Source organism: Neltuma alba, unplaced genomic scaffold (genome assembly GCF_004799145.2).
Source record: "Neltuma alba isolate B1F8T4 unplaced genomic scaffold, ASM479914v2 tig00003162_pilon, whole genome shotgun sequence".
In the NCBI taxonomy this organism is placed as follows: Eukaryota; Viridiplantae; Streptophyta; class Magnoliopsida; order Fabales; family Fabaceae; genus Neltuma; species Neltuma alba.
Genome location: NW_021633167.1, coordinates 249491 through 262809, shown reverse-complemented (window position 1 = coordinate 262809; position 13319 = coordinate 249491). Strand labels below are relative to the sequence as shown.

The following is a 13319-nucleotide window of genomic DNA, read 5'->3' as shown; positions in this document are numbered from 1 at the left end:
TTCAGTGTAAAATACACGACCATAATTCACTTTAATTTTCATCAATATGCATGCTTAGCATAGCACAAAAGAAAATGAGTTTGCCTTACAGGGCTAATTTAGGACAATGTCTGATTTACTTGTTTTCCAGCAAGCAGGCAGCAATATAATGATGTGTTAAGAAAAAAGTTATCACCAGGCCACATGAGGGCTTGAGATGTATCCGCACACAAGAGGCTACAATGGTTAGGCCTGAATTCTAATTATAGTGATAGATATTATTAAATTGCCCTTTTACCTGTAAATAGTTCCTCACATAAAATATAAGTGGGCTAGTTTCATGCTTTAAAGCCCAAATTTCTTGTGAGGAATTTCATACGTATATAATCTGAAAAATCGTTGAAAAATTAAATAGAATCTTAACTTATTTCAAGATGAAGAGCATCACAAACAAAATCCTAATTCCAAGATAAAAACTCTCTGAAAGTTTCATTGATTAAATATTTTCAATAGTAGAAAGAGAATTTGACGTTATCAGCTGTAATAGATTTTGAAGGACTTTGATAGGAACAAATTGCATGGCCTCTCTCCTCACTGAAGTGATAAAAATAAATAAATTCTATAAACTATAGACACAGCACCTGCATGCCCATAATATACTTGAATTTGAACCACTTGTGAACCGGTGAAACTTCCTTGTGTTTCCAGATTTTAACCTATCTTATGTCACAATAGCACCACCTATATAAAGTATTGGGTAGGAAATTCAAGATGACAGGTGGAAAAACGTATGGAAGAAAAATGTAACAGTAGATCTCCTTCCGTTAAAGCAGCCCTCTCAGCTGGAGTCTTGCTTAATCCCACCGTATAAGAGGCTATTGCCCCTTAAATTTCCAGTTAAGAATCGGAAAACTAGTTATTGTGAATCAGTGACTGACATCTGCTGACAACAGAGATAAAGCACAAAAACATTCATATAAAACTGATTGCCGAAAAAGTCGAATAATGTCTGATTAAGAAACTACTTAATTCCAGGCACGAATAAAGTGATTGCAATGAAGGCAACAAATTGACCTCACATACTGGTGTGAGGTCTTGTCCCAGCGATCAACGTGCACAGCAAACAATCTTTTTCTCTTATACCTCTTTTTGAAAGTAATGATATCACCCTCCTTAATTGCATTTTGAACCATGAAGGCTTCCCATCCTTGTTTAAACCTTGCCTTTCTTATGCCTTCAAAGCTGTTTTGTTCAGATACAATCGTCCACTGTTTTGGACGGCCAGAATTGTCAACAGATTCTATAAAGAATAGTGGCTTGACGTCTAATCTTCTATATATCATCCTCCTATAAAGTTTTTTCTTTATCACCTGCCAAGGGGAAAAACAAAATTAGTAATATTTTATTCATTATAAAATATAAAATTATAATTTATAAACTTACCAGTTCTTCACGTTTTATCATAGATCTGGTTGCGATAACTGAGAAGAAAAGAGTGCAGTTGTCAGGTTTATCCCTCTTCCTCTTTTTTGAGGGCCGTGATACTGAGGTGGAGGGAGCTGTATCATCCGCTGATTTGGTCTTTTTATCTACAGTTTCTCCTTGCTCACAGAGGTGTTTAGAACACTGAGTATTGATGAGAGCAAATGCCTCATCACGGCGATGAACATTATTAAAACAGTACTGCACATTATACAAGTGTAATAAGGCATTATGTGGCTGATTTTAAAACATAAGATGAACACATCAAAAGCCAAATGCAACGATGAACACATCAAAAGTCAAATGCAACAATTTGATCATACAGCATACCTCCTTGCTTCCAACAACAATATCAATGGCAAGTGCTTGTACCTTCTTTGCACTGGTGACTTTATCATATGGGATTACTCTCTATATCAATAAACCAAAAATGAGAATTGAAAACAGTAAAAAAAACAAACAGTTTTATGTAGCATAGCATACCTCAGACCGGATTAGGCTTGTGTAGAAACACAAGAAATTTTTATACAGACACATACGGCCCTGCAAACAAACAAAAGAACAGAGTAAATGACAGGATAAGACACACAAAAACATATATCTGAAGGAAATGAATAATAAATACAAGCCCCGAGTTATTTTTCTGATGGAAACAAGGATGGTAGAAAATAAAATGAAAGGAATAAAGAGGAGGTGGGGCTTACAGAAGGAATTTTTTGTACATTCTAAAGGTTTGTCTGGAGGAATGAAGTTGAAGTACAGATAATGTACAGTTCAAAGAACTTAATTCATACTAGACTCTGTTCTACAGTCATGAATGTACCTAGTTGTATGACCATTATATATGGTCATCCAGTTGAAAGAGAAAGGCGTCTAGTGTGGAACAGATTGAGATCTCTTGCTCGGGGTTTAGATGCACCTTGGCTCTGTTTGGGAGACTTCAATGATCTCACTTCTGTTTTGGAGAAGGAAGGAGGAAGACCGCGTACTTTAAAGTCAGTTATAAATTTCCAAATTTGTTCTATCCGATTGCAATTTTATTGATCTAGAGTTCAAAGGCTCTAAGTTTACCCGGAACAATAGAAGAACAGGGGAAGCTCATGCGGAAGAAAGATAGGATAGAGCTCGGGGAAGTATTCAGTTTAGAGTGGATTTCGATAAAGCAGTTGTGTTTCATTTCGAACCAGTGGGTTCAGACCATCGCACGGTTTTTATTGTTGCTTTAATGATGTGATGGTGAAAAGGAAGTTCAAAGTTGAAACTATGTGGGTGACTCAAAGATTACGAGAGGGTGGTTGAGAACGGATGGAGGCGAAGCTCTGATTCTTTAGAAGCCAGCATTGATAATTTCCTTTTCAAGTTGAATTGGTGCAAAAGGGAGTTAATAAGATGGAGTAAGAGTGACTTCCAAAATAATAAAAAGTTGATTGATCGGTGCTCAAAGGAAATTGGGGAATGTAATGAAGGGTCTCTTACCGAAGAAAAAACGAGGAAGTTAATTGAAGTTTCAGCTAAAATGGAAGACATAAGGACCAAGGAAGAGATTTATTGGTGGCAAAGATCAAGAGTAAGCTGGTTGAAATATGGTGATGGCAATACCAAATTCTTCAATAAAATGGTAATTCAAAGAAGACTGAGGAACAAGGTTCTGAGGTTGAAGGCAGTTAATGGGGTGTGGTTAGAGAGAACTGAGGACATAATGAAGTTTTCTCACAGTATTATACCTAATTTTTTACCACGGTGGGGTCAAGAGATATGGAGGATGCCCTATGCTATGCCAAAAAAGTGATTACCAGTGAAGATAATGAACTTCCGTTGAGACCAGTGGAAGACATAGAAATTGAATCTGCCGTCTTTCAAATAAATGCCAACAAGTCTCCAGGTCCAGATGGCTCCTCTAACTTGTTTTATCAAGCCTCATGGAAGGTGGTGAAGGAGGAGGTCTGCAATATGGTTAAAGATTTTTTGAAAAATGATTCTGAGTTGAAAAGGTTGAACTTGACTAATGTGGTTCTTATTCTTAGAGGAGATATAGCAGAAGAGGTTAAAGCTGTATACGGGCGTGACCCACCAACTCTGTTACCGTTTAAGGGTAACGAAGGGTGTCCGACTGCTTTGATGGCACAACTACAGATACGTGATCATATTCGGAATCAATTGAAGCAGAATTTACATAAGGCACAGCTAAGGCGGAAGAAACTTGCTGATAATAAAAGGACTGAGATGCACTTTGCAGTAGGGGATTTCGTTTTGGTCAAGCTGCAACCCTACAAACAAACTTCAGTAGCTCTGTGGAAAAATCACAAGCTTGACATGCGATATTTTGGCCCTTTTTTTATCACTTCTAAGATAGTTTCTGTTGCATACATCCTGTTTTTCACGTTTCATTGCTGAAACGTTAAGAGACCTGACATTACTCCCTACGTTCCTTTACCCCTATCGTCTGAACCAGATTTGCATCATATCGTTTGTATTTACCTCGAGTTTTTAAGATCATAACATTTAGCATCTGATTATTTTAAGGGATCATATTGGAATTTTTCACGACGGCCAAGAATATTCTTGCCTGAGAGCTTTGAACTCATATGATCCAATTTGGAACATTCATAAATTAATGAGGGGAGATTAGTCTAAAGGAGGTTACTAGATACTAAATTAAAAACAAAAAAAAAAAAAACAAAAAATGGAAAGTTGATGAAAATGAAGTGCTTCGAGTGAATCATTGAACATCATATTACTGAAGAGGCAACATTGTATTAAAATTACAAATGCACACAGGAAGGGGCAGTAGCCTGATTACCTCTAACCATTTTGTTTCGCCGATTACAGGACATGATTGGCGGAGTACAGAACACGCAAAATGTCCAAGGAGAACCTGAAAAATGAAAGAAAATCACTAAAGAAGGGAAAGCTTTTAAGTACCAATTGACAATTAGCCAACAATGGTATACTCACTTCCTCCAGCGGAAGACGAAACAACTGACGATACATTTCTCTCGTCCATCTGTGCAGAGACTGTGAGCAAGAAAACACGTAATAATTAAAGATTTTTAAATACCAACTGGAAGCATTACGCAGAATTAACTACAAGAAGAATCGCGTCAGCTCAACACCTCCATTTCAGCATCTTGACGAGGGCTCTGCGGCTCAGCATCTTGACGAGGGCTCTGCGGCTCAGCATCTTGACGAGGGCTCTGCGGTTCACTCATCCCGGAGACGGAAGGAAGAATGAGAATCTCTAGATGAGGAAGAAGAGGAAAAGAGAGGAAACTTGTGCACGAAGAAAGAAAGAAATTCAAGAAAAATAGAAGCGCGAATGGAACGGTTTTGATACTTATTGGATTACACCTAAGCTTAAAAGAAAAAAATTGCACGGATTAAATCATTTTAAAATTATTGCACGGACTGAAAATTTTCATTCTAATTTTGCCGAATTTAGGAAAACTCTTCTTTCCTTTATGTAACATTGGGTACAATTTAACATTAAAAAAATTATATAATATTGACAAAATTGGAAGGATGTGCAATTTACTTTTCTCAAAGAAAATTAAAATATATTTTAAATAAAAGATATATATAGTCTAAGAAAATCCAAATTAAATCAGGCAAAAATACCAAAATTTATATTCAGACCCACACATCTAGTAAATTCCTAACCAAAATGCTCCTTTATAGTTAAAAAAAAAAAAAAAAAAATTTGCATACGCATATACCAAATGTGTATGCAAGAAATGAATGCAAAGAGGAGCAATGCCCACGTGTAAGAGCATCTACAACTATATTGTAAGTTGTACCCTTAAACTGCACCTGTCTCCTCAAAGTGTCCAGACGGTAGCATGTGATTGTGGCAGGAGAAGCTGAAAGAACAGCTAGTAGTAGGGAGATTTCAGTTCTCTTCTGATATTTTTCGGGCAACAATTTCAATATCTAAGTCCATTCTCTTTTAGTCTTACTTAGAAGATAAAAGATCAAAAGATCGTCCATTAACTCACAAGTCAAAAACACAAAAGTTGACAGCAATGTAAGGAGCTATGCCAATTGAGGAAAGCCCCAAGCCATAATAAATTTGTGTAAGGTTTGTGACTCCAAAATTAACAATCAATTTGGAAAAATAAAAAGAAGATCAACAGAATCTATGAAGGAGGACTGAGTGCCCTCTTGAGACTCTAAAATAGATTATTTATGCAAATCATCCAAGCCACTTTAACACTGGTGGCGTTACAAGCTACATATATGAGTGGAGTTCATTGTCATATACTTTTACACATTTTATTCACATAGATCTTACATGGTAAGAATGACAAGCTGACATTTAGCTGACATATGTCTGTAAAATTTATGATGCATTGACTAAATGAATTTTTAAACTATAAAGATTAAAATAAAATGGTGAAAAACTACTAGGATAAATAAAGTATTTTTAACCAATTTGCAGATATGCTTTTTGAGGATTCCGTTTTTACATTTCAATTATTGCTTAATGCGAATTATTCTAGAAAATAAGAGAAAGGATGGCTCAGGCTCACGCAGGTTGAAGCTGCCTCCGGTGCAAAAACATGCATGGGACCTTAAACGAGGAGCAAGTGGATTCTGTTGAAAACTGAGATTGAAAATGACGCCCTATTTCTAATAGTTCATTCATGGCAACTAGTTCCATTTTATATATAGAAAAAGGCCGCCATATAGAAAAAAACTTCTTTAATCTACCATTAGAAGATGACCAAGATGTTTCAATTTCTATGTACAAGTCCATTCTCTTTTAACTTACCTAGAAGATAAATGATTGTCCATGAGCTCGCAAGTCCAAAACACAAAGGTTGACAGCAATATAACGATCTGTTCCAATTGAGGAAGGCCCCAAGCCATAATAGAAAGATGCAAATCCTTCATCTCTTAGCATGCCCAAAGCAGCCTGGAAAAGCGAAAGTTTGATCCGTTTTTAAAGAGGCGAGTCTTTGTGAGATACAAAAGCCAGGCCTATCATATTGATAGTACATACCTCAGTCATGGTTCGGTGACCTGGTTCAACTGCTAATCGTAATCTCAAGACATCTAGCGGGTATGTTATCTACATAGATATAAACAAGATTATATGCACCGACAGATATTATAGTTACAAATAACAATAAATAAAATTCAAAAGAGTGATAGAAATTAGAAAATTGTAAAAAGGATTAAGTTACAAGAAAAACTGTTCTATTGGCATATAGAGTACATTATGATAAAATGCTGGAATGAAGCACAATAACATAATAGCATGGTTGTAAAACCTACAAGTCCTTTGGAATAAGTGACTTTCAAAAGTGGATGTCATGCCTGCAAAAGCACCTGCAGCAAGTATTCCAGAAACAGAAAGGTCACCATTCTTTCCCCTGAATATTTTCTAGAAATCCAAGAGGATAATACTAGGCTTGGACAAGAAAATTTTAGCAGTGAAACATTTTACAAGATAGTTAGAGTTAGGGGATCACCTTATACGTTTCATAAGGAAAAGCTAGACAGCACTATAATGCATGATCCAAATCACCTGGTATGCAAAACAAGAAACACTAAAACAAATGAAATGACCTGTAAATATTATTTGGAGAAATAGATGCCCATCGACTCAATCATTTGTAGAGACCTGGGGGAGGTTGCCCTTCCAGTAAACCTTGATGCCTTCTTCCTTTGCTATAACTGTTATCGCCTGTAATTCATATTTGAGTCAGCTCCAATAAAAATTTTGGATAAATGTTCTGATCCAAAGAGCATTTACTGATAAGATGCATCAAAGCTTGAGGCAAAGAGATAGGGGAGACTAATAATCCGGCATTTACTGACAAGTATACAAATCTTTTGCTAAGAGGATCCATTCTGTGACATAAGGGAACCTTATGATAGGTTAGTCGACAATTTTAATACAGAAAATTTGGTGAATTGTGTTCAGTTGCATAGGTATAACAATGAAATCCTACAACTTAAGAGCAAACACCTTCAACAAACCCAAAAATTGTTGATTGATAGGGGCAACAAGCAAATAAGTGCATTTAACACCAACTTTCGTTCAACCATCTTTTCCCACTTCTGTTTGCATGGAATTTCAATAACTAATACTTCTTCATATATGCCAAATTTTGAAGTGTTCTATGGATAGTCAGGTACGCTCGGTCATAGTAATTGAATCAATAACCAGGAAACATCAGAGCTGTCAATCCTAATAGTCCAGTACACTTGTTCCCGTATAAATTTGAGAAACTTGGAAAATGACTGCAGTCTGCAGGCATGATTTGTTTGGTTTCCATGAGAATCCTACTCCTAATGTCTGAAACAAATGAACACAACAATTTGAGAAGAGAAAAAACGTCAGGCCAATGGTCCCCACCCCTCACCCCACAAAAAGGAGAAGAAAGAAGGAAGGAAGCTTCTGGCCCGAAGGAGGTTACACATGGCACATAAGCAGTCAGCTCGTTATAAAAAGTGCGTAAGAAATATCAGCACTTCCAAATTATAGTTACAACAAATCTAAATCAAACGATAATTAATTAGCTCTATGGTACAAAGCTAACAGGGCATACCCATGAGCCATTGCCACATCCCCCCTGCAACATAAGAATCCAATCAATAACAAACTACCAACATCAGTTTAGTTAACTATCGCTGGTATCTCAAGAGAGTGAGTTATTTTGCTAAATACTTTGATTTGTTGTAAACCGCATAGAAATGCAATTTTTTGAATTAATGACGACGATAAAGGGGAAAAAAAAAAAGAAAAGGATGTAGCTGAGAGAAACTACAATTGCTAATAATTTCCACAAAATAATCTTTAGCACACAGAAGGACTCCTGATATAACACCTGATGTAAAAGAAATAACATGTTAAGAATAAATTGAATAAAATGGCAAAAGTGTACCATTTGAATAAATTGAAGCAGAACTGAAAACTGAAAACCACTAGCACAGAATGGCAGGGAGTGTTTCCAACTGAAGATTCCAGTACTCTATCAAGTGACAGCCAAATCAAGACAAAATCAATAAATTGGTGGCAAGCCATATTATTTTCCCTTCAGAGAATAATTATGGTCATGGGAGCAGTATACATCAAAGATTAATACAAATGTTTAAAAGCATGTAAATAAGGGATGTAGTTTACGATTTATCACTGGGAAATAAACAATGACAACTTTACTCTGTTCAAAGTAAATGACAGCTCCATGTAAGGTAATGCTATGCCCTTACTAATTAGACACCATCACCTTGTTTTATTGAGAGTTGAAGGGAAAACAGTTTTTTTGAGAGTTGGGGGGGGGGGGGACAAACCTATGCATGAATAGATAAAGTTGAGTAATGCAAGTTTATTCCTCTTTCTTAGCATGAATCAAACCTAACTAAGGTAGTCAACATGATAATAAAAAGTGATTAGTGCATGTAAATCAATTTCTTTTTAATATACACAGATTACATAATGAGAAACAATAGGATCTTTGTTGACATTATGAATAAGATTACGTAAGATGAGGGAGAGTGAACAGAGCATATATACATAAAACATTTTCTACGGACAATGTCAACTTCTGGCAATCTCCGTCCTCCTATTACCTGTCTTCTTTAATTTCTGAGGATAATTATATAAAACATTTCTTAATAGGAACAAAAATGCAGAATCAGGCCAATAAAATAAAATAAAATGTAAAACCCCTATTCTTTCACAACCAAAAACTAGTTCTGCAGGAAGCTAATGATAACCATTATTAGCACTCGTCATAGGAAGAAATGTGAAATGAAGAAAATAAGAGGAGAAAAAGTGAAATGGGGACAAGCTGCTGTTTACTAAAAGCAATGAAATCACCAACATAACAGGAACAGGAAGATTTTGTAAAATAATTTTAAGTAGATAACGATTTAGAAGCTTTAGAATGCTAAATTCCGAACCAGTCAAATGAACGTCTCCCACATGCGCAGATAAAGAAAAAGATCGACAACTAAAAGTAATATAACAAATCTAATATACAGAATTTGATTGCTCAACTATGCACACATTATGGGCATGAAAGATATGTAAAGAGCACACAAAGATTAGAGTTCCCCACTACAAGCCAAAAACAACTTTATGTAAATCCAAAGTGGTGCGCAACAATAAGCACAGAATTCGAAGAAACGTCAAAAACCCAACAGCAGCAAACCTAGACTTGAAAAATGAAACTTTCTGCTTTTGCAAAGGGAACCCAGAAGATCATGAATCTGTTTGTCGTAGTCGGGGCAAGGAAAAAGATGCCTCGATGTCGTTGGAACGTAAAAATCTGAGTACAGAAGAAAATATGAAGAAATGAGAATATTAAATGTAAAGTCTAGAACTTTACTTGTGCCCGGTGAAATCGTGAGTCTGTTCGACAATTTCCACATGCCGTCTTTGTTCGGTGATTTCTTCTTGGCGTTGCTGAAGATATTCAATGGTTCTGTTTGACACGTTCCACATGCGGTAGTTCTAACTATTGGTGCTGTCGGCGTTGCTCCGGAGATCAGCGAGAAGTGAAGCAAGGGAACATGGAAAGGTGGATTTACGCTCGAACTGCAATCGCTCCGCTCCCAGCATCTTCTTATCCTTATCCCCAGGCTCCTTCCGGTTTGCTCAGGACCTTCAATCCGGTAAAATAAGATTTTGATGCCTCCTAGAATCATAACTGTATCAGTTCGGAGATGGTCTCGATCCGAAGCGAGACAAAAGCCTTCCATTTACAAACTTCATTCATTCTTTTTAGGAATAAGGGTAACACGACAATAAAAAGTTATAAAAGGACAAAGTGATATGGAAGAAAGTTAAGAATCACCATAAACCGATCTCCGCCTGAAAGCAATGAACTGCCAGAAACCGCCGCTAATGGGCGGAATCACCGGGCACATGAAAGCTCTCTGACGGCGCGCGGCGCAAACCATAGCTTTTCATAGGCATGCTCGCATATGGACGCTTTTCATTGGAGAGTACATTCAAGGCTGACGTGGACGCTGTTGGGCCTTCAGCCCCGCTTAAAAATATATAAAAATGGGAAAATTTTAGACAAAGAGGCCTGAAATTAATTATGATATAAAACGTGCCTTTGATAATACTTATATATACATTTTTTTGGGGTACGATCACTCACAACTCAGTAAAAGTGCCCCATTTATTTTTTATTTTTTTTTCCTTTAATCTTAAATGTAAAATATATGAATTAAATAACTAACATGCATGTTAATTTTCTTGAAATATCTTATTTAATTATTTACACTAAAATTTGGCCAAAAAAATTATTTACGCTAAAAATTAGGAAAATTTTGGAAAAGTAATTTTCCATGAAAAGTATTTTATTCAGAAAATCTGAAAAAAAAATAACTGTTGAATTTTAAGATTTCAAATCAGTATTATTTACTATACTCTTAATAATTATTGATTTAAAATTTTAAAATTCAACAAATATTGCTTTGGAATTTTTCCTACTTTATTGATAAAAAATTTTCTTAAATATATATAATAAATTGAGCACTTTCCACCGGGAAAAAAACACACCAAATTGGGGCCCCTAATTCAGAATCAAAATGACTCACATGGTATGTTTAGGAACGAAGGGTGATGCCAAAAAAAAAAAACAAACAAACAAACAAACAAAGAATAAATGTGAGACAGTTGTTTCCAAGTCTGCATCAATATGGTTCGATTTAAACTTTAAAACATTACAGCTGTGTCATGAAAGTAGGGATTTTTCAAATTTCTTTCATAAACTCATGTTATTATTGAATTGGTAAATTTGATGTTTTTCCTCAAATTTTATAATTAATTCTTCAAAAAACGTAATTAAAGCACTCTTTAAACACATTTTAAACTATTATATGTCCTTTTCTAGAGAAAAAGTATGGCCTCACAGATTTAAAACAAGGGAAAACTAAGTTCTAGGGGTAAATGGTCAGCCATATTGCTTTGGTTTGCACATCCGAATTCTCTTTAAACGGAATAGTTTTCTGGGTAAATGACACAAGTGGGTTATTTATGGAAAAAAATGACTCCAATGGGAACTATTCTAAGAACATAATCCCATCTATTTAATCTAAGAGATGAAAAAGATGTGGATAAAAAATAATAGACGGATAACATCACGGTGTGACTAAAAGATAAATTGGACTATTAAAAAATATTTTTAATTAGACTATTTAGATAATAAAGGGTTCAATAACGGATCAGAAGATAATGAAAAACATTGAGAAATAAAACAGGGAGAATCAAAATAAAGAACTTGTAGAGAAAAATATTTAGTAAAAAGGATTAAAAAAATTAGAATTATTTAAAAAAGACTAAATGTTAAAAATATAAGCTTTAAAATAACAAATTACTACCACCAAGTGCTTAGGTAAACTAGCAGGGGATCATACCAGCTTAACCAAGATCAGGGGTTTGATCCTGCTTTAAAAAAAAAAATCCCTCCAATTCTAAATATAAAATTTCTTTTATAATATAACTTACACTATAAAAAAATGTTATATTTAGGACAGGAGGACCTTCTTTCTTTCTCTCTGGTGCAAAGCTTTCCAACGGTACAAGATAGACTTTTACTTCTTCTTTTTTTTTGGTGACAAGACTTTCAAATATTTGAGCTATCGTACGATGGAACCTCCCGACCAAGGGGGAGTAAAAACTCACCAAAGGATGTGAGTAATTTAGTAATTTACCCAGTAAAATAATTTACCCTTGCTTCAAGTTTTGATTAATAAATTACCTGTCAAATATTTAACCCATTGAAAACAAGCTAACTCACTAGCCTCAGATATCATCAAATAATTGAGATGCTACTGACTACCTCCTATCTTAATGTCTTCGTCATAAAATCTGGTTGAGTCCTTGTAATTAGGAACGGGAATAATATTGTATAAAAAAATTACTTATAAACAATTTAATCTTTTTAACAGTATATTTTAATATATGCTCCTTTAAAATGATTATAGTTTTTATCCTCCTCTGCATTAAATATTTTTTATAGGTTTTTTTTCCTAATTCTCCCAACAAGATATGCTTTTTAAACTTTTAAATGTTTAAGTATATTGAAAGATATTAAAATATTTAAAATAATCTAATTTTGAATATAATTGGCAATGATATTTGGAAAGATGTTTAAAGCAAATAAATCAGATCGAAGACAATTTAATTTAATTTAATTTGGTTTAAATTTTAAAACAATCTTTTAGTTGGTAGGAAGATTATTTGGAGGGAAAAAAAAAAACCTACCTTGAGCGTTCTTTGCGTTGTCCGCTAATTCCTTTGGAATAGGCGAAATCTGCGTATCTGAAACAATTCGGACTTGACGGGTTGGGGAAACTCCGATTAGAAACAGATGCAGAAGGAATCGCATAAAGACTTGAAGGGAAAGATAAAGTTGATCCTTTCGTGTGTTGCTTGCGGGATCAAATTTTTGAGTTGAGAAGCAGAAATTGGGGGCGTTAAAAGGTAAGAAAGATTTATAGGAATGCGAAAATGAGTCTGAGGATGCAGGGGAAGATGCGAGTATGGAGGGAGGCGCCGACCATGGAGAATTGGAGATATATCGAAAGGGCGAAGAGGACCGGGCACGATTCTCATTAGTTTGTCTTTTTGTTTGGGTTAGGCATCTTTTCGGACGGGGCTTCCCTCCTTTACCCCTCCCCATCCGTCGTACTCCTTTACCCGGACTGCACCGTTTTGATGTATTGATATAGAAATGGGGAGGTGGCATTTTTAAAAAAAAAAAAAAGCATCCAATGCCCTCTGAGTTATTCTTTTATCACCTACTTATTATCTTAAAATATCTTTCAAAATCACCCAATATTGTAATACTCTTCCGGTTCTTAATATAAAATCTATTTAACTAATTTAATTAGAT

At 35.2% G+C, this 13319-nt stretch overlaps 1 protein-coding gene across 5 annotated transcripts; it reads right to left on the bottom strand.

The window, feature by feature from the left end:
- Positions 1-799: 799 nt before the first annotated feature.
- On the bottom strand, positions 800-7168 carry LOC114740490 (uncharacterized). Of its 5 annotated transcripts, XM_028928645.1 has the most exons (12): positions 7085-7168; positions 6933-6988; positions 6736-6789; positions 6461-6529; positions 6230-6373; positions 4575-4671; positions 4417-4476; positions 4262-4336; positions 1945-2004; positions 1792-1872; positions 1423-1662; positions 800-1349 (listed from the first exon to the last, which is right to left on the bottom strand). In XM_028928645.1, exons 5-12 carry the CDS (start codon positions 6349-6351, stop codon positions 1005-1007), a joined length of 1080 nt encoding a protein of 359 aa, XP_028784478.1. In that variant the 5' UTR covers positions 6352-6373; positions 6461-6529; positions 6736-6789; positions 6933-6988; positions 7085-7168; the 3' UTR covers positions 800-1004. The 5 variants fall into 5 exon arrangements, with proteins under 5 accessions (XP_028784478.1, XP_028784481.1, XP_028784479.1 ...); XM_028928648.1 differs by lacking the exons at positions 6933-6988; positions 7085-7168 and adding an exon at positions 5256-5330 and having other exon boundaries at positions 6736-6818; XM_028928646.1 differs by lacking the exons at positions 6933-6988; positions 7085-7168 and adding an exon at positions 5256-5318 and having other exon boundaries at positions 6736-6818.
- Positions 7169-13319: the final 6151 nt, after the last annotated feature.

Excerpts from the sequence above, each read along its gene's own strand:
- LOC114740490 (XM_028928645.1), bottom strand. The coding sequence starts at position 6,351 with ATGAAGGATTTGCATCTTTCTATTATGGCTTGGGGCCTTCCTCAATTG. Across the intron at positions 4,337-4,416 it reads TTCGTCTTCCGCTGGAGGAA|GTTCTCCTTGGACATTTTGC; the intron begins GTGAGTATACCA and ends TTCATTTTTCAG. Across the intron at positions 2,005-4,261 it reads GCGAAACAAAATGGTTAGAG|GGCCGTATGTGTCTGTATAA; the intron begins GTAATCAGGCTA and ends GTTTGTTTGCAG.